At 34.3% G+C, this 18,539-nt stretch overlaps 1 protein-coding gene across 2 annotated transcripts in view; it reads right to left on the reverse strand.

Moving 5' to 3' along the window:
- Positions 1-5,517: 5,517 nt before the first annotated feature.
- tup (LIM1_Isl and LIM2_Isl domain-containing protein tup) overlaps positions 5,518-18,539 on the reverse strand; it is a 128,229-nt gene continuing 115,207 nt past the window's right edge. For both annotated transcript variants that reach the window (XM_072531507.1, XM_072531506.1), the window contains exon 6: positions 5,518-14,908. In XM_072531507.1, coding sequence (XP_072387608.1) covers positions 14,720-14,908 — 189 coding nt within the window. In that variant the 3' untranslated portion in view covers positions 5,518-14,719. The remainder of the gene's footprint in view (positions 14,909-18,539) is intronic.

Consider the following 18,539-nt stretch of genomic DNA (forward strand, 5'->3'; position numbering starts at 1 on the left):
TTGTTTTGTTTTATTAATTCCATAAACGCCGAAATTCCAAACTCAAAATTAATTGAAAGCTCTCAGCAGTGCTTCACCAGAAATATCCATTCAGGGTAAATTTACATAGCAAATAATATATAATGCCCTGTTATAAGGAATCGAGGAAAATAAAGTTGATATGTTGGTAAAACAAGCAGCATACCTTTTTTAGGCTCAAAATGAAGTAAACTTATATATTACAGGATCCAACTTGTAAATACAATACATTTTGGAGACGGGTATCGCCCCTTATTCCCGTTCTTCTCCGCCAATCCTCCCGGTCCAAGGCATGCTCCTCGTCCAAACCTCTCATTTCCATCGCTCTTCTAATTCATTTAATTCATTTATTCCAAGAGCGTTAAGGTCTACCTCTTTTTGTTCTTCCAGAGGGCTTCCATCTGTGAAGTTTTTGGGGCCAACGTTCGTCAGGCATTCTCAATAGGTGTCCAAACTATTTTAAACCTCTTCTTTCTATTCTGTCAATGACGTTTCTGTAACATTCATGTTACTTCTTATAGATTCATCGGTCTTCCTTTCCAGCCTTGATGTTCTAGCACTTCTCAAATAATCCATTTCAACTGCCAACAATCTTTTGTCTGCCAACAATTATTCTGCAGTCTTGGCACTTAAATTTTGATTTCTGTCTCAGTATTATATAGTCTATGATCGACTTCTGTTGGAGTGAAGGTCGTTCCCAAGTGTATTTATGAATATCTTTATGTTGGAATTGGGAATTCATTATTTTTAAACCAAAAAGTTGACAGAACTCAATTAAACTGTCCCCTGAAACATTTTTAACTATTTCTCCGTGCCGTCCCACCACGTCATCGTCTATTTGAGAACCTACTCTGGCATTCAGGTCTCCTAACAGTATTATTTCTTGATGACTTTTTATTTTATCACAAATGTTTGATAACTCTTCATAAAAGGAATCTTTAACTTTATTTGAATCGTCTGTTGGGGCATAGACTTCAACAACTATTGTTTCGATGCCGTACAGTCATTGTCAGAATTCTTTCAGAGATGTACGCATAGTCTTTTATATATTTTTTTAACGATTTTTTTATAAGAATTGAGACTCCTGATTTAGCGTGTACGTGTTGGTCTTTCTTTTTTGATTTCAGAGAGCACTATGATGTCCATTTTTACTTCGTCATTTCAGTTAAAATTTCCGTTGTTTTGTGAGTCATGCCTTGAGTGTTCCAAGTACCAATTTTCAAAGTCCTTTTCTTTGCCAGGTGTCGTCGTCGTAAGTTTCCATCCATATTTCGAGGCTCGGCGTTAAAATTTTTAGTCAAAAGAGTTTTTTCCAGATGATGAGGGACTGGCCCATTACTCCAACCCCCAAGCTTTGAGGACCAGGATTTTCTGTTAGGGTTTCTTCCCTTAGTCGACAGGTTCCAGTTTTAAGGCGCCAGAAACTCGCCTTTCACTCTCTCTCGGCTGCTATATAACGCACATAACTATGCTATGTATGCCATAAATCCGGTGGTTACGCGACATAATATATGTCTTCGAGGACGTGAGAGTAGGATTTACTGGCAGAAAGTTACGTTTACTGAAGTAAACGTAACTCAGACTGATGCTACAAAATTATTGATTACAAATTACATTTCAAAATGTATTCCCTTTAATGTACTCTTGTAGATTTCCTACAATTCTCTATACGAGTTTTCCTTCATTGAAAGCAGTGCTGGAGGTCCAAGACTATCAGCTTCTCGAGTACTTCCATCGTTTTTGCTTTCACTGCTTCCACACTGTAAAATATCGTTTCCCTTAAGCGATTTTACATGAGGCGTGTGAGTAATTTTGACATCATTTTTGTGCAAACTTTTTGATATTGTCTTAAACTTTTACTTGAAACTTCCTTTAATGCACTCCCAAATGTGTGTGTGCTGTAAACATTCACTTGAGAGACTTGAGCTTATGAATATAGTGGTATTCTCAGTTTCACAAGAAACCAAAGGTTAACTCGTTGCTCCATCTGAATTTTTTCGATGAGACTACGAAACTGACAAACGTGCAACCGTGTCCAACGATGTCATGGTGGGCGAAGCATCAAGAGGCACCGACAGGTTCAAATCTGCCGCAGCGTACTCGCTACGAGTACGAGAAGCAGCACCAATTCGGTTATTTAATCGCCGCTCTTCATATATGTAATTTTCAATATACTTTTTTACCCAAACGTGTTTAGTTCTTCTAATACAGATTCTTCTTCTGTAATTCTTCTAAACATATTGTTTCATTAACTAGAAGTTTATGAAAATAAACATTAAAAAAACCAAAGTGATGTCAATCCGAAAAAACCAAAACGTACCTCAACCTTGCACAATAAATGGGCACATTTTAGAACAGGTCAATAGATTTAAGTACCTGGGATGTTGGATCGATAGCAGCCTAAATCCTGATCTAGAAATAAGATCGAGAATAGAACAAGCCAGAAAATCTTTCGAAAAAATAAAAAAACTGCTTTGTGATTCTCGAATAAAACTCGAAATTCGACTACGTTTATCAAAATGCTACGTCTGGTCGACTCTTCTATATGCAGTTGAAACGTGGACCCTAAAAACATCAACCGTAAATAAATTGGAGGCCTTTGAAATGTGGATCTACCGGAGAATGCTCAAAATTTCATGGACATCGCATACCTCAAACGAAGAAGTGCTGCATAGAATAGGCAAGGAAAGAGAACTTTTTAACACAGTAAAAGTTAGAAAAACATCATACCTAGGCCACATACTGAGAAATAATAAGTACCAATATGCCCAACTTATAGTGAAAGGAAAAATCGAGGGAAAGAGAGGCCTAGGAAGGAAAAGACTATCGTGGCTCAGAAACATCCGACGATGGACAGGGCTAAATTTTGAACAGCTAATAAGAACAGCTGAAGATAGAGAAGATTTTAAAATTGTAGTAGCCAACCTCCATTGAGGAGAGGGCACTTTAAGAAGAAGAACTAGAAGTTGTCAAATTAAGCGAGCTTTGTTAGCTCTCTTCCTTTGACACAATGAAAAAGCCTCTCAGCTCTAGTTTTTCTATTAATCTATTAATAAGAAGAATCTATATTTACTCTTCACTTGTGTGAAGGGCAGATCCACTCGATTAAATTACTTTATTCAGAAAATATTGAGCACTGATTCAGCTGTACTTTAGGCATAAAACAAAAGGAGCAGTAGCTTGCAGTAAACTTTGGTAATTTTGGCAATTTTTGGTTAAGTTCATTTGGTTTTTTTTGTACTACTGCCTTTGTTTGATTTCTTCGTCTTTGTTAGTATTTTTACCTTGGCCTTTAGAGCATTCGTTACTGTGGCTTAGCCGGCTTTTTTGGCCTTTATTATTTTTTGGCCTCTTTACAGCTTTTGCCTTTTCGCCAGAAGCTGCACATTTGGCAACGGGATCACTTTTTTCGTTAAGTTGCTCATTTAACCCATTTTTTTTTTAATTAAGCGTTGCTGATCAAGTAGACACTAACTTGAAAGATTATTTTCTCATTTTTCTTTCGTTTGTACCAACTATTCAGAAGTAACATCAACTTTTCAGTATTTTTCAATGAACGGTGTGACTTTTCCGCATCTTCTTTGTAATTAGCAGAGATATATTTCCTCATAACTTAGAAGAACCAACTTTTTCCTTAAAACCTTTTACAACAGAAAGTTGCCCGTGAATTTTTTCTTTTTTTCTTTATTCGATGGTGAAAATGTGATGTAGCCTCAGTCACTGATGATTGATTTTCCTTAGTTGTTTGAAGATATAACAATATAAGTTATTATGTTGTATGTAATGATTCAGTGCCTGATCATCAACACAGTTTTTTCTAGAGTGGTATACTGAGTCAAACCCAACTTTTATGTTTTTAAGATTTTCTAATGCCCTTTGTTAGAGAACGATCTATATTTGATATTAAAATACACCTGTTTTCATAATAACCTCATATGATCAAAATTTCTTTCCTTTGAGCATTCTTTTGGGGTCTGGAAACAGTGGAGCAATAGACACTGGGAGATCAGATCTGAAGCATATGATGATGTGTAATGAGTTCTAAGTGCAATTTATGTATTTTTGTCATCTTTACAATTAACTTGTAACACGGTACGTGGTCTTGGTAAAAGAGAAATTTTCTTTCTTCATTTTTAAGTTCAAACGCACCAATAATGCTAACATATTCGCTCTTGATAGTCCTTTTTACTTGGAAATATGGGTAGAATATTAAAGAATAATGCTGACAGAAGATCGAACAGAATTATAAGATATTGGCTACGAAAAATATGATATTTCGTACCGCGAAAAAACTGAGATAACGTTAGAAGGAATTTTAAAAAAAATCGATAACTAGGAAAAATTGAACAAATATGGTTTTTGGAATTTTAAAGTGTTTGTTTGTCCTTTTGTAGCGTAGTCTGATGTACAATTATATGTTTATGACATTTTGTTTTTGTCGGATAGGCCGCAATTGACGAAATGCCCCTGAAGATGATCTAGGGATCGAAAGTACTTAGGCAAGATTAAATTCAACTGTGCTCGATATATGCCTTTTATTTGATCAAAGTTCATTTATTTGAGCATTCAACCTTATATTTATTTAAATATGGTTTTGACAAACTATTTCAGCTATTCGCTATTATAAGACGATAAAGATCAGTGTGTATTTCGTACTGGTCGTTCTTCGAATAGTCTATTCAGCGAACAAACCTCGTCGTATATGATCATTTACCTTCAGCTCCTGAGTCAGTTGAATTTTCTACGGGTGCAGACATGTCAAGGCGTAAAAGTCGCCAAGTTATGGTCTGTGAAAGGCCGAATTCTTGTGGGAAACATGAAATCGACTTGCTCGGATTCTAATTCACACTCACCCTAAGCGGCGATGGTTTCGGCTGATCTTGCATTTCATCGACGTACGGATGTTGGCAGTAGCGCACCTAGAATTTGCTTCTGGGGGGGGTTTGGTTGGTCACCGAAATTTTTTTTAGATGTTACCTCCATTTTGAGTCCTGTCCGGGAGGGGGGTTTAACCCCCAAACCCCCCCCCCCTTTGGGTGCGCCACTGGATGTTGGTTAATTGCTTATTGAACCAGTTGACTTAAATTTATCTAGCACACTGGGAATGGTAGTAGGGTGATTACGTCGACCGTAAAATGGGAGAAGCTCGCGAAACATTGCCCGAACAAAACACCCATTTTGATAAAACAATTTTATCATGCGTTGTTCTACGCTAGGTCCATCCGTGGTAATTTGGCAAAACAGATTGAATAAATGACACCCAATTTGACAGATGTAGCTTCAAAAATATCGCCGCCCCAACTGTCAAAAAGTTCCCATTAGAGACCCTGTGTTTATTTTGTTATTTATCACTTTGGTATTTTGATTTATGTTTTTTTAATAGTATTACTTTATGATTCAGTCCAAATTGTTACTATCATTAACTTTTTTAACATATTATAGTTGAAGAACTTCTCCAGGGGTAAAAAATAGGGAATATATTTAAAAAATAAGATGAAAATCATTCTAATCGATTTATTTATTTACAAATCATGTCATAATAATATTATTTACATACAGATAGAATTATTATCTTTATAAATACGAGTTTTTTTACAAATTCATTGTGTATGATTTTGTGATCTGAATTGTCTGTAAAAATATCTTCTACAGCAGTTTTTTCCGCATTTAGGACAACAAATTTCCAAAAAATTATCAACAACATCCATTTACAGTACGAAACGAATGTAAAGCTTCCCAAAATTCAACTTTGGTTTTGTGGGGACGTATGGATGAGCGTGTATGATACAGTAATAAATATAAGGATGTTCAATAAGTTTTGCGGTTTGATAAGAGATGATCTTGCTACCAGCATAATTTTTTTGTTATATTTCAACATTCTTCATATAGACGTATGTTAAGTTTTATTTTAGTCCGTCGAAGCATTCTTTGTTGACAAGCAATTTAGTATCGATCCGCGACATTTTTTTTAAGGTTTAAAAGCAACGTAAATTTATGAAAGAATGTATAAAGTGTATGAAGCCTCTTCGACTTCAATTAATACAATAGAAACATGGGTTGCTGAATTTATAAGTGGTCGTACAATAACACCAGAAATCGTACAAAAAATACAGGATATCGTATTGGAAAATCGTCGAGTGGCTTAGTAGAAGGATAGAGATTTAGTAGAAGCCCTAGGTACCTCATTGGGCAGTGTAAGCAATATTTTGACTGAAGTATTCTGTCCCAGAAAGCTGTGTTTACAATGGGTGCCGCATTCGCTAACAATGGGACAAAAAATACATTCGAATGCGACTTTCTTAGCAACATTTAGAGCGTTTTCGAAAGGATAAAGTGTATTTTGTGCGTTCATTCATCACTATCGATGAGACTTGGGTCTATCACTATGATCTTGAATCAAAACAAGAGGCTAAAGAGTGGTGTGAACCTGGCTCTTCGACTCCGAAACGAGTTCGTGTAGTAAATCGGCCCCGGCCGAGATGAAATTCATAAATTGGAATCACATTGTAACAAGTGTATTAATGTTCAGGAAGACTATACTGAATCATATAGTGTATTTTAAACTTGTGTTTTTCTTATCGAAGCTCTAAACTTATTGAACATACTATTATTTATAGCGGTGTCAGAGAACAGTAAACTAATATGATTTGTACATCCATAACCACAACTACAAAATATAAACACCCATGTTAAAAAAGTACTTCAAATGCTGAAAAATAAAAATGTTTCTCTCGATTACCTTATTCCCAATTTATAAATAAATTTTTCTTTGTATACTCTGAAAATATAAAAATAGTAACATATTTTTATACAAATTAAAATTTTTATATTCTATCATTGAAATAATTCATGTTTGATAGCTGAAATAAGAGACAAAGAATGTTTTCCACACTTTTTTAATCAACTTTTAGTTTTATCTCTGTCTTTTCGGCAAATTTTGAATCTACGATAATTTATCGAAAAATCAAGGGAATACAGCGTCATCAGTAGTCATCACGTATCTATGGTTCGTAGACTACGAGGAAGCCTTTGATAATGGCTATATAATAATAGGATAATGGCATTTGCTTTGGTGAGTCCTTATTAACATAATGTCCTGGTTATGTTAAGAATAAAGTTTCTATGAAAATAATGCAACAATCCTGAGATTGGAAACATAAAGGTATTCCTCGCGGAGCAAAATTAGAAAAGGCATAAATGCACAAACTACAGGCCCATGAAACTACCAAGTCATACCGTGAAAATATGGCAGAGATAACTGATAGACGGATACGTGAGGAAACCAAAATATCCGATAATCAATTTGGTTTTGTGCAAGGCAGATCAACAGCTGCAATTTTCATAAGAAGGCAGCTAATGTAAAAATACAGGAATAAAGGAATAAACGCTCATACGGTATTTATTGGTCTTGAGAAAGCATGTGATAGATTCTCGAGAGATTCTATGGTGGGCCCTCAATAAGAAAGGAGACATGTATGAGGGAGTAGCAACTAGTGTTAGGACATGCGTCGGAGAGACTGATAAATTTGTGTAAGTAGAATGGCATCATGACTCGCTGCTTGGACCTCATTATTCTCATCAGATAACACCGAAACTACAGAGTAACATTCCCTGGTGCTTAATGTATGCTGATAATGTGATAGTAGGAAATACTGAAAGGGATTTGGAACAAAAACTGGAACAGTGGAGTGCAGCTCTTGAGCAAAAGGTTTGAAACGTAGTGGGACAAAAACAGAATATTTCGAATATTCATTTAAAGTTAAAGTTACTACAATAAAATGATAACTGTGGAAGGTAAAAGGAAAATTAATAGTTTTGAGTGCCTCAATCAAGATCAATATTAGAGAGTAATGGGGAAATAGATTGTTATGCATGCAGTAGAATTAAGGTAGAATGGATAAGGTGAGTATTGTGTTGTGTAATAGAAATATTTCAATGAAACTAAAAGCAAAATTGGGAAGTTAAAAAGAAAGAGGAACAACGAATTCGTTTGGCGGAAATGAAAATGTTTAGACGGATAGGTGAAATGACAAAAAGGGAGAGCTTAAGTTAAGATTGTTTGGGCATGTTCATCGTCGAGAAGTTAATCACCAGTAGAGGAATATCAAAGAGGATTGATATTGGTATGACCCAAGACAGAAACTTATGGGTGAAATGTAATTAGGGAAAAAGACCCCACATAGAGATGAAGGCAAAAATAATGACGATGGCAATGCAGAGCTACATACTACCCACAAGATTATTTAATCTATATAACGAACACATAATGAGACACTTTATGGAAGATTTTGCAGAAATATCTTGATTTGCAGGTTTACTAAATCCAACCCATGCAAGAATTTAAGCCTCATGATCATCAAGAATGGCCTACATTCTGTAAATATTCTCAAAACAAGGTTGCTATTGATTCTCATGTTCACGAAGACAATTTAGTTCATTTAAATTCATTTTTGGTTAAATGGTTCCATCGACAAGCAAAAAATGTCGCATTTAGAGTAAAGGAAATCCTCAAGCAATTGTTGAGACGTTACATACAATAAAACTGTTTGGTTATAGACTGGTGAAATCATTGGAGCTTATTTTTTCAAACATCATGCCGTCCAGAACGTTACAACAAAATTGTAATCACTAAAGATCAATGATCAATGAGTTTTTTTGTTAATTAAGTCGCCTTGATTCAACGCAACATACCATACGTTTGGGGCGAAGGAATCAATCGCTGAGCGCCTAATTTTGCGTTTTAGAGCTCCAAGATCGTACGATTTAATATTTTTTATTCATCACTTTGTGACGGATATATAGTCCCAAATGCTGCAAAAGAAGTGAGCAACAATTGCACCTCTCGATTAGACTACATCTGAACCACCAAGAGCAGCTGTGGAAATTATATTCGGATAAAAAATAAATAAGGCTGCAAAAAGTATCTTTCAAATAAATATCCAATATCATAGCAATTAATACAATTTATCTGTGGTTTAATTCATTTTAAAGTTATTTACCTCCAAGAAACAAAATGCTTGTGTTACAAAAGGAATACACTGAACATATTTTACCAGCACTATCTATATATTTTCTTGAATTTTTGAGTTGTATTTTAAAAGCTTTACATTCGAATCACCCAGTATAATAAATTAAGAGACATGAGCATCAACAAATTGTACATATGACATATTTTATTACAAATTACATTATAAATTACAATATGTTACAATGCGTTAGTGTTAGTTTCGTCTACTGATTTTTATGATTGAGGTTTAAACAAAACAATTGGCTTAATATAACAATAACTAGACTGTATCTAAAATTGCCTCAAAGGTATATTTGGAATTGGAACAATTTATTTAAAGTAGATGATAAATGTCAAAGGAAGGTGAATTAAAGTACCTAGATATCGCATTTGTAGCAGATTATAACATTTTCTTATGTAAGATAAAGGAAACAAACCTTTAAAGTTATTTAATAATTCGTAATAGAGATTTTAATTTATTATTTATTTGCGTTTCGAGAACGTGATTTTAGTGGAATTATTATTAAATGTGTTATGTTATTTCATATTATTATTATTCTAAACAGACCTTGGAGACAGTATTATATATTTAAAAGCGTTTTATTTTCAAACGATAATCAATTCAGAACATTCTGCTGACAGTCGTTATGTAAGACCAGAGCGGAGGAAGCCCAACGTCACACTTATATTAACACTTAGAAATGCTCTTGTCCGATGTTTGCAGTCATATTTGTGACCTTAATTGCCAGATATCTCGTTATCTTTTAAAGTGTTTTCCTAGTAGTCTGGAGTCTGTTGATCTTAAGCTTACTATTCGAGCTACTCTCTTAAGATCATTAGCCCTTACGACATCCAGAGCTCTTTCATTGGCATGCTTTAGGTTGGTTTTCTTGGTTGCAGGTTGGTTGTAGCTGTAACACACCAGATATTCATTGGTTTATACAGCACCACAGTCTCATATCAACTTCAGCGTAGCCCCACTTTGTCAGATTTTACTTGAAGTGGGTCACTTCGCAGTCTAGAAGTTTTCAAATCGATTAGTTTCCACAAATTTAGTTTGATTCGGCAGGTAGTTCCTCCTTTTGGCCGAGTAGAGGTGAGATCTCCAGCTGTTTTGTGTGACGAAGGAAGCTACAGCGTGACATCTTTTGGGCAGGTTGTTCGGGGTGAACATGCAAGGGGTGATGTCTCTGCGGCTAAAGCTCTTCTGATCTTAGGTAGAGCTATTCCTGCGATGGAGTAGATTTTGGGGACTGAGTATATCTTATACTAAGTAAATATAGTAAATATTATCGTATTGTATAGTTCAGTCGCTGCATTAAATGTTTTTATCATTAATTGAATGTGATCTTTGTTATCTGATATCAGAATTGCGTTGTCTGCACAACAAAATATTTTTGTCATCGACTAAAATCATATAACCAAACTTTTTTAATAGGTATCACTGGATCCTTTGTTTTATTTATGTTTGTATACCTCTGCTTTGTTTGGTTTCCTCCTCAGCTTGAAACTCAGTGTAATGTAGTCGTTTTTTTCTGAGCTTTGTTTTTGTTTTGGTATTGTTTTGGTGTACCTATTAATTTCCTTTTTATTTTAGTAATGCCACTGCTAGCAGCAAAGGAAAAGTGATCACGCCTAGAGAGAAACGGAAAAAGAATGATATTAATTGTCATTTTTATTAGAAACATTGTTGTTTCCTTTCCTTATATCTCTTCAGTTTTTCATAGTATTTTCTTATAATTGTTACGACAATCTCGTGAATTAATGTTGTTTCCTTTAATCATAATATTATGTCAACCTTCTGGGCAGCTTTTAGAAACTGTTCTGCAACAATTGTATATCTATCTACAATTTAAACTTATTTGGAATACCATTAATGCTATTTTTAGATACAGCGTTAACAAAATATCAACTTTCTGTTTGAGTTCTTTTTAAATGAGGTAATATACAACAACTTAAGGGGATAGAGCTACACTTTTTGTAAAGAAACTGAAAAATACGTTACTAAATTACAGAATGCATATGTTGCTGTCTTAAGAAATAACCCGATAACATGGTTTAGTAAAATTGGATGGCAATTTTTTTTATTTCTCAAATATAATAAAAGCATGATAACCACTTGGAGTGGGATCTTAATATTCAGGAGGCTTTATAAAAGACCAGCATAACTTTTCTAACGAAAACTATTAAAATTTTTCGTCGAAGAAAGATCTAGATAATCACTTGGACCGAAGTCTGAATAATCAGCAGGTTTCATAAAAAGCTCGACATACATTTTCCAACAAAGAGCTCTATTTTAACATTTTATATTTCGGAGAAGAAAGGATTTGAATAATTTTGTTTTGACTTTTCAGTTTTTAGTGACCTCGAGCTTCTTTTAATAATACACAGACTATGCAGTCACTTGGTGCCAGTTCCGGTTATAAAGGGAGCTACGTAGAAAGGTCATAATAGCTTTTTCGTGCACGTGTTTTTCTTAAACTGTTTTTGTTTTTACGAAAATCATCGTCAAAGCAGTGGACAAGCATTCGATAAAATGAATATTCTTCTTTGAGCGCTGTATCCACTTAGCGGAGTGTACCTATCTGTCACATTGGTAGTTTTCACAATGCACGATGTTCTTTTTCTTCAATCTCTGTGTAATATCAATCCACACGAAATAACTGACAAAAAGAAAGAAGAAGGAAAGGACCAATTTTTAAAGAATTGGCAACTGAGTATGAAACGAAGTTGCAAAGTAAATGTCAAGATTGGTAAAGAAGATTGCTACCAAACAAATATTGATGAAAGGAAGACAGTTTTACATCTTTTATAGAAAAATCTTTTACATCTTTTATTAAATTTATAGAAGGCACAAATTAAAGCAAAAATCTAAACTTTGGTTTCGTCAATTTAGTGAACAGAATGTCACAAATGAAATTGGAAGCCGTAGTTGCTACAAATCGGCCATGCTCTTATTAATAGTAAATAGCATTTTGTTTATTTAAAATCTAATATAAAGAGAGAAAATAAAGATAACCTAACAATTTCTTGGGGTAAAGTTGACCATTTTCAAAAAAAATCCATACCTTTTTGCTTTGCTGCTGTAACTCAAAGGAAAATCTTACTATTACTACATATTTTTTTAAACTGTAATAAATTAGAAGATATATATTAAGGAAATATTTAATAGAATACCATCAACCTTTACGTTAGGGATTTAAATAATTGGAAAGTATCTAGAAACAGAAAATTCTCTAAAAAACTTGGTAAAATGTTTTCGTGGGTGGTGAAAACGATTCTTTCAACAATAACTTTATCAACAATCACAACGTAGAGTGTTACCTTTTATCATTCCTACACATCAGGTGTAAAAATTGGGAAGTGAGTAGCTAAAAACAAGAAATCTAGCTGAAAAACTTTGTAAAGGATTTTCATGGTATGCTAAAATGATTTTATCAACCATCAAATTATAACAATTATTATTTGCGTATTTCCCTATATTATCCCTTCATTTCTACCCTGGGTGTGAGGGAGAGTCGCTCAAATCCTGCAATTCGCTGAAAAATTTTTGTAAGGTTTTCCCTGGGTGGTGAAAATAATTCTGTGGATCATAATATAATCATTCGTTGGGTAGAGGGTTCCCAATTATTCAAGGGATGGAAAAGAGGGGTGAGTGATTAAAAACCAGAAAGAAGACGTAGTGGAATTTTCTGGTTTTTAGCCACTCACTCCTCTTTTTCACCACGTGGAAAAATATGATAATTAAGAACCCTCTAACAAATTTTTATAAAGTTATAATCCACAAAATCGATTTTATCAGCCACGAAAAACCTTTACAATGTTTTCACCGAATTCAGTCCAAGACTGGAGGTGAATAGAAAATAATAGGGAAGAGTGCAATTGTCATAATATTATGATTGACAGAATCTTTTAACCATCCACAAAAAAACTTTACAAAGGTTTTTATCAAACTTTTGGTTTTCAGTAATTCACCCCCTTTGTTCCACCACCTGGAGTGAGATGATGATAATTAGCAACCTCTACACAAAGATTTTTGATAAAGTTGTGGTCCACAGAATCGTTTTCAACAGCCACGGAAAATCTTTAGAAAGTTTTTCCGCGAATTTTCTAGGACATGGGACAAAACTTTTAACATTAGTAACTATAATTTTGAAGACATGCAGTTCTCTTACTTGGGAAGCATGGTAAATATAACAAACAATATCAGAAGAAATAACCGAAAAATAACTTACCGACTTATCAAACACCTTACCATTGTCTAACAATAAAAACAAAGATAATGGTATAAAGAACCTTAACACTCAAAGTGCTCATGCATGGATTTAATAATTTAGTGTTTTCTAATACGAAGCAAAATGGACTGTTAATATTCGAGAGAAAAATATTCCGAAAAATATTAGGTCAAATAAATGATAAGTCATCGATATAATTTCAAGCTATATAATAAATACAATAAAATAGCTGAATCCAAAAATGTAGTTACTGAAAAAAAACAATACTGTCAAAGAAAATAGACGCTGCCCTAGCAGACGTACTCTAATATCGAAACCTGAGGGAATGAGACTACAAGATGGATCAAGGTTGAAATGTTCGGATGGCACAGATAAGAACGCCAGAAAAATCGTTGTAGAAAGCTGGCACCAACCTGCAAAGAATAGAACCGAATGGAGAAATGAAGAAAGTCCGAGGCTCAACCAGGATTATAGCACCGATGATGATGATCATGATAAGTATTCTGATATGTCGTTATCAATCTCAGTATCCCTAAGAGCAATATCTGGCCAAAAATCCTTGCTTTTATATTTTAAAAACATTTGATTGTATTTAGATAGTAACTTCAGCTTTTTCGTTTTCCTTTTCATCTCATCTTGTCCTTACGGTAGTTTAGTCAGTTTTGCTTGTTTTAAGTAGATTTGCTAGATTTTACCAAAATCTCCGATCGACGTTTTGTCTTATAAATCAATGTGACTGGTTTGATTGTAGTACTTAATCCGGGTGGGCTGATTTTGTAGAAGCCTCTTTGCAGCACGATCTGGCGGGATCATTTGTGCTTGTTTTATGTAGCGTGTATGTGTGTGTTGAGTAAATACCTTTGAACTAGCTATAAAGTTGGCTATATTTCTTTGCAAAGCGCTTTGGTTAATGTATCCGAACGACTGAGACATCCAAGTAAGTGCCGACCTCACGGAGATGACAATTTCTTTTTATTTAATGGAAACTACTTGCTGACGAGATAAAAAACCCACCGAGAACGACTGATATTCTCTTGGTGGTTATGTTACTGGTTTTATGATTTTAAATTAATTTTATCAACTTCATATGTCTAAAATGTGGTTACTAAACCATGCATCTGTTTATTTTTTATGTTTTTACAGTATATATTTATCATAATTTAAACAAAATGTAGCAACAAAACACATAAAAAAGTGATATTAACATTAAGATCACTAATTTGTTTACCACATTCAACGAGCAAAGAAAAAGTCCTAGTTTCTGAGGCTACAGTGTGTAGTTAAGTAGATATACCAATTCTGACATAAACGAAAAATCTTCGGGATGACTCTCGGAAAAATATTTGAACTCTAACCCCTATGAAGAAGGCATGTAGGCGGCCAAATGTCTGACTAGCAGCGCCCCCCAACAAGCTGCCAAGGGGGCAAAACGCTAGTTGACCATCACGTTGCCGGGATGTTAGGGGCTAGCGGGGAGGCTTTCGTCGCTATCCAGATACGTCACGTAGCTGTCGGTACTGTCCGGGTGGGTCATAGCGTCCGACGAGGGTGCCCCGGGACCCCCGCCGCCCGGTCCCATCAGCGGATGGGGCGGGCCGCCGCCCGGCGAGGGACCAAGCGAAGGCGGCGGTAAATCATATCCATGCATCTAAAACAAAAAAAACATATATTAAAATTTATGTTAGGGAGTTTTCCAGCGACGAAATAAGTAAAAATTTTCTGAGTATAATCGAAATCTGAATAGAAAATGTTCATAATGGACAGTTTTAAAAATACTACGATAGAGGTACCTAGTCGATTTTCTCAAGAGCTATGAGTCATATCGATACAGAACACAAGTTTACGTCTGAAATATGTTGTAGGAATCATCCTAAAAGTTTCAGCCGTTAAATTTCATTCTTTAGTTCTTCGTTCAGGTTGGGTCTACTCCAAATCTTTTAATAGTGCAGTAAAATTTATTTCTTTTTAATTAATAATTATTATAGTTTTTAGTTTTAATTGTTGATTTAATGACTTTTATAGGCAATAATTTTTGAAAATATTTTGTACAGTGAAATCATTTATTGGAAAGTAAGGTACGTATCTATTTTATTACATTTTTAATAAATTAAAATTTGATTTATGGTATTGTGCTAACTTTAATAACAATGTTGTTGAATGAATGTTGTTTTTAAATGGTATATAAAATCTGATAAAAAAATAGCATATTAGCATAAAATCTGTTGTTATAGCAAAGACGTGGAAGCATGAGTAGTTCCAGAAAAGTTATTCATAGTCAAGGTCAACAAATTATTTACAGTGTATATCAGTTTATGAAAAAAGAATTCCTAACTATCCCTATGAGCAATCTGCAGGAAAGAGTGGCCAAAGCTTGTGATGTTTTTGTCAACACTGTGAAACGTATTGGTCAAGAATAATATAAAAAATCCTGGTGAACGCTTTAAATCACCTCTAAAAAATATTAACAAATTTTCAACTTCCAAAGGGTCTGTTAACGAGTCTGAAGAGGTAATAGTTCGAAGAATTGTATAATTCTTACACCGCTATCAACAAAAGAAGACCTACAATGAAATAAAGTAAAGAATGAAGAAGGGATAAACTTTAGTAGTAAAATAGACTCGTTTAGAAAAGTAGTTAAAAAAAAGGATTTAGATGGAAAATAACTGTAGACAACAGAAAAGTTTTAATGGAGAAATATGATATAAATTAAAAAGAATTGAATATTTAAGAAACCTTAAAAACTACAAAGACGAGGGACGATCGATTATATATTGTAATGAAACATATATAGGTACGTGGTTCAAATACCGTACCAAAAGCATGGGACGGTGGTCAAAATAAATGTTTACAATCACCTGTTGCTAAAGGTCCAAACGTTTATTATTGTTCATGCTGAGGGTGAAGTGTGATTCGTGCCTGGGGCACTTACCATTTTTAAATCAGAGACAAAAAGCGGAGAATACCACGACGAAATGAATAGCACCAATTGTATAAAATGGTTAAAAGAAAAATTCATTCCTACTGCTTCGAAAAAAGTATATTGGTAATAGATAATGCCTCTTATCATAATGTACTCCTAGAACTCATTCCAATTTTTTTCTGGAAGAAAGATGCACTGTTGAAGTGGCTTGCTGAAAGAAATATTTTTCATCCGGCAAAAGCAACTAAGGCTGAATTATTTACGATTATAAAAATGCATAAGTCACTTTATACAACATAGTTAATTGATAAAATTCTAGCGGAACACAATATACGTTGCCTCTATCACCTTATCATCCGGAGCTAAATCCTATTGAAAAATGTGGTCATTGGTAAAAAACGAAGTTGCTGCCTGCAATTTAACTTGGATGATGTATGGAAATTAACTGAAAAAATTTAGTGAAGTTACTTTCGAAAATTGGAAACACATTTGCGCTAATGTTGCAAAAGTAGAAAATGAATAAGTATGTAGAAAGAGAACATATTATGGATATAGTGTTGGACTTAATTATAAACTGACTGAATTGTATTGAATTTATAATTTTATATTTTGAGGTATGATCATAATTTTAATCTTCTTTAATTAAATATCTCATTGTTTAAATTATGTTTTGTAGTTAAATTCTTATGTTGTTTTTAACTAGCTTCGCCTGGGCTATCATAAGGAACCATAAATGTGCCAAACTTTCAGTTCTCACTTTAACCTTCCTGTGCATCGTTGTCAGTTAGATCTACGCAATTATTTACAACGTCATAGCTCTTTAGAAAATCCATTACCTCTACTGCGAATATGACTAGTGGCAATTTCTTTCAAAATTCTCTTTTCCTTTTATCTCTACGTGGAATCGGCTACCCTAATTTTAATTATCTAGGTTTTTATCTTATAACTAAAGTCCGGATAAGACGCATTTTGCTTTTTCTTATAATTTAGAATTTTTGATATCCAGTTCATGATGGAGATGGAAACTGATACATTATTAGATACCGTTTCTCGACGTTCTCAAAGAAAACATAATCCGAAAGTTACTCTGTTTACCGTAAATCCACCCGTACTAATCGCTACTTAAATGCCAACTTCCATCACCCAACTTAACAAATTAATTCAGTCATTAATACCCTTGTTTCCAGATCAATATGCCTTTGCGATGATTCAAGAAGATCCGCTATACACTCGTCTTTAAAACAAGCCCTGTCCAAAATAATTACCGCGAAAATCATATCCGTAGCAGCAACGACCGGCATCAATCTACCGCTCCATCCCAATCCAAAGAATCAGATACCTCTCATACGATTTTTTTTCCTTTTCTCAAAGAAAAGGGATTAAAAACAATATTTACCCCTCAATAAAAACCGTGACGCTTGTCCGATCCGTTAAAAATCTGTTGTTCCAAGTGAACAACATGGAGTTTATTAAATTCCTTGTGCAGACTACCCACGATCTTACATAGACCAAACCAATCGAAGAATCCAAAATAGGATCTATGAACATTCGATTTTCGCTCGCAATTCCGATTCAATTACAGTCCTAGGCCAATATCATCTTAATACAGATCGTAAAATTGATTTTGAAAATTCTATAGCTATAGCTCAAGATTGAGATCTTCAACATGGAGACTTCTCCTCAACAATAATAAATGTACTTACATAGAAGTAAGAACTTATTCGCCATATAGTGTTATTAACGCATCCTGCCGATCTATTTGCTTTTTGTACTTGATCTCTCACTTCTTGTCCAGGTCTTCATAGATAGACAGCGTAATTCCAAGGTATTTTATTTCTTGGTTGGTTGGTTCTTTGCTGACTACTATTGTTTTAGTTTTCGGAGATGTGATTGCCATATTAAATTCTTTTGCTCTTATGTTAAATTTGTGGACCAGTCTTTGCAGACTATCTTCATCTTGGGCTAACAATATTGCGTCGTCTGCGAAACAGAGTATTTTTATTTCTTTGTTTCCCATTCTGTATCCTCTTCCTTTGTTAACGCTTTTGAAGATTTCATCCATGATCAAATTGAAGAGCATGGCGCTCAATGAATCCCCTTGTCTTATTCCGCTGCCTATTTCTATAGTTGACCATCTATTCTGACTTCCACTTTGTTGTTTTGGTAGATGTTTTCGATAGTTTTTATAATATTTAGGGGGACTTCTCTATTATACAGAAGATGGATTACATCTTTGAGTCTTACTCTGTCAAACGCTTTCTTTAGGTCAATCAGACACAGAAAAGAATTATAATATAATATATTAATGACACTTGGTCGATTTTATAAGATTTGACATGGAGAGAATATATATCTTCCT

Source organism: Diabrotica undecimpunctata, chromosome 5 (assembly GCF_040954645.1).
Source record: "Diabrotica undecimpunctata isolate CICGRU chromosome 5, icDiaUnde3, whole genome shotgun sequence".
Lineage (NCBI taxonomy): Eukaryota > Metazoa > Arthropoda > Insecta > Coleoptera > Chrysomelidae > Diabrotica > Diabrotica undecimpunctata.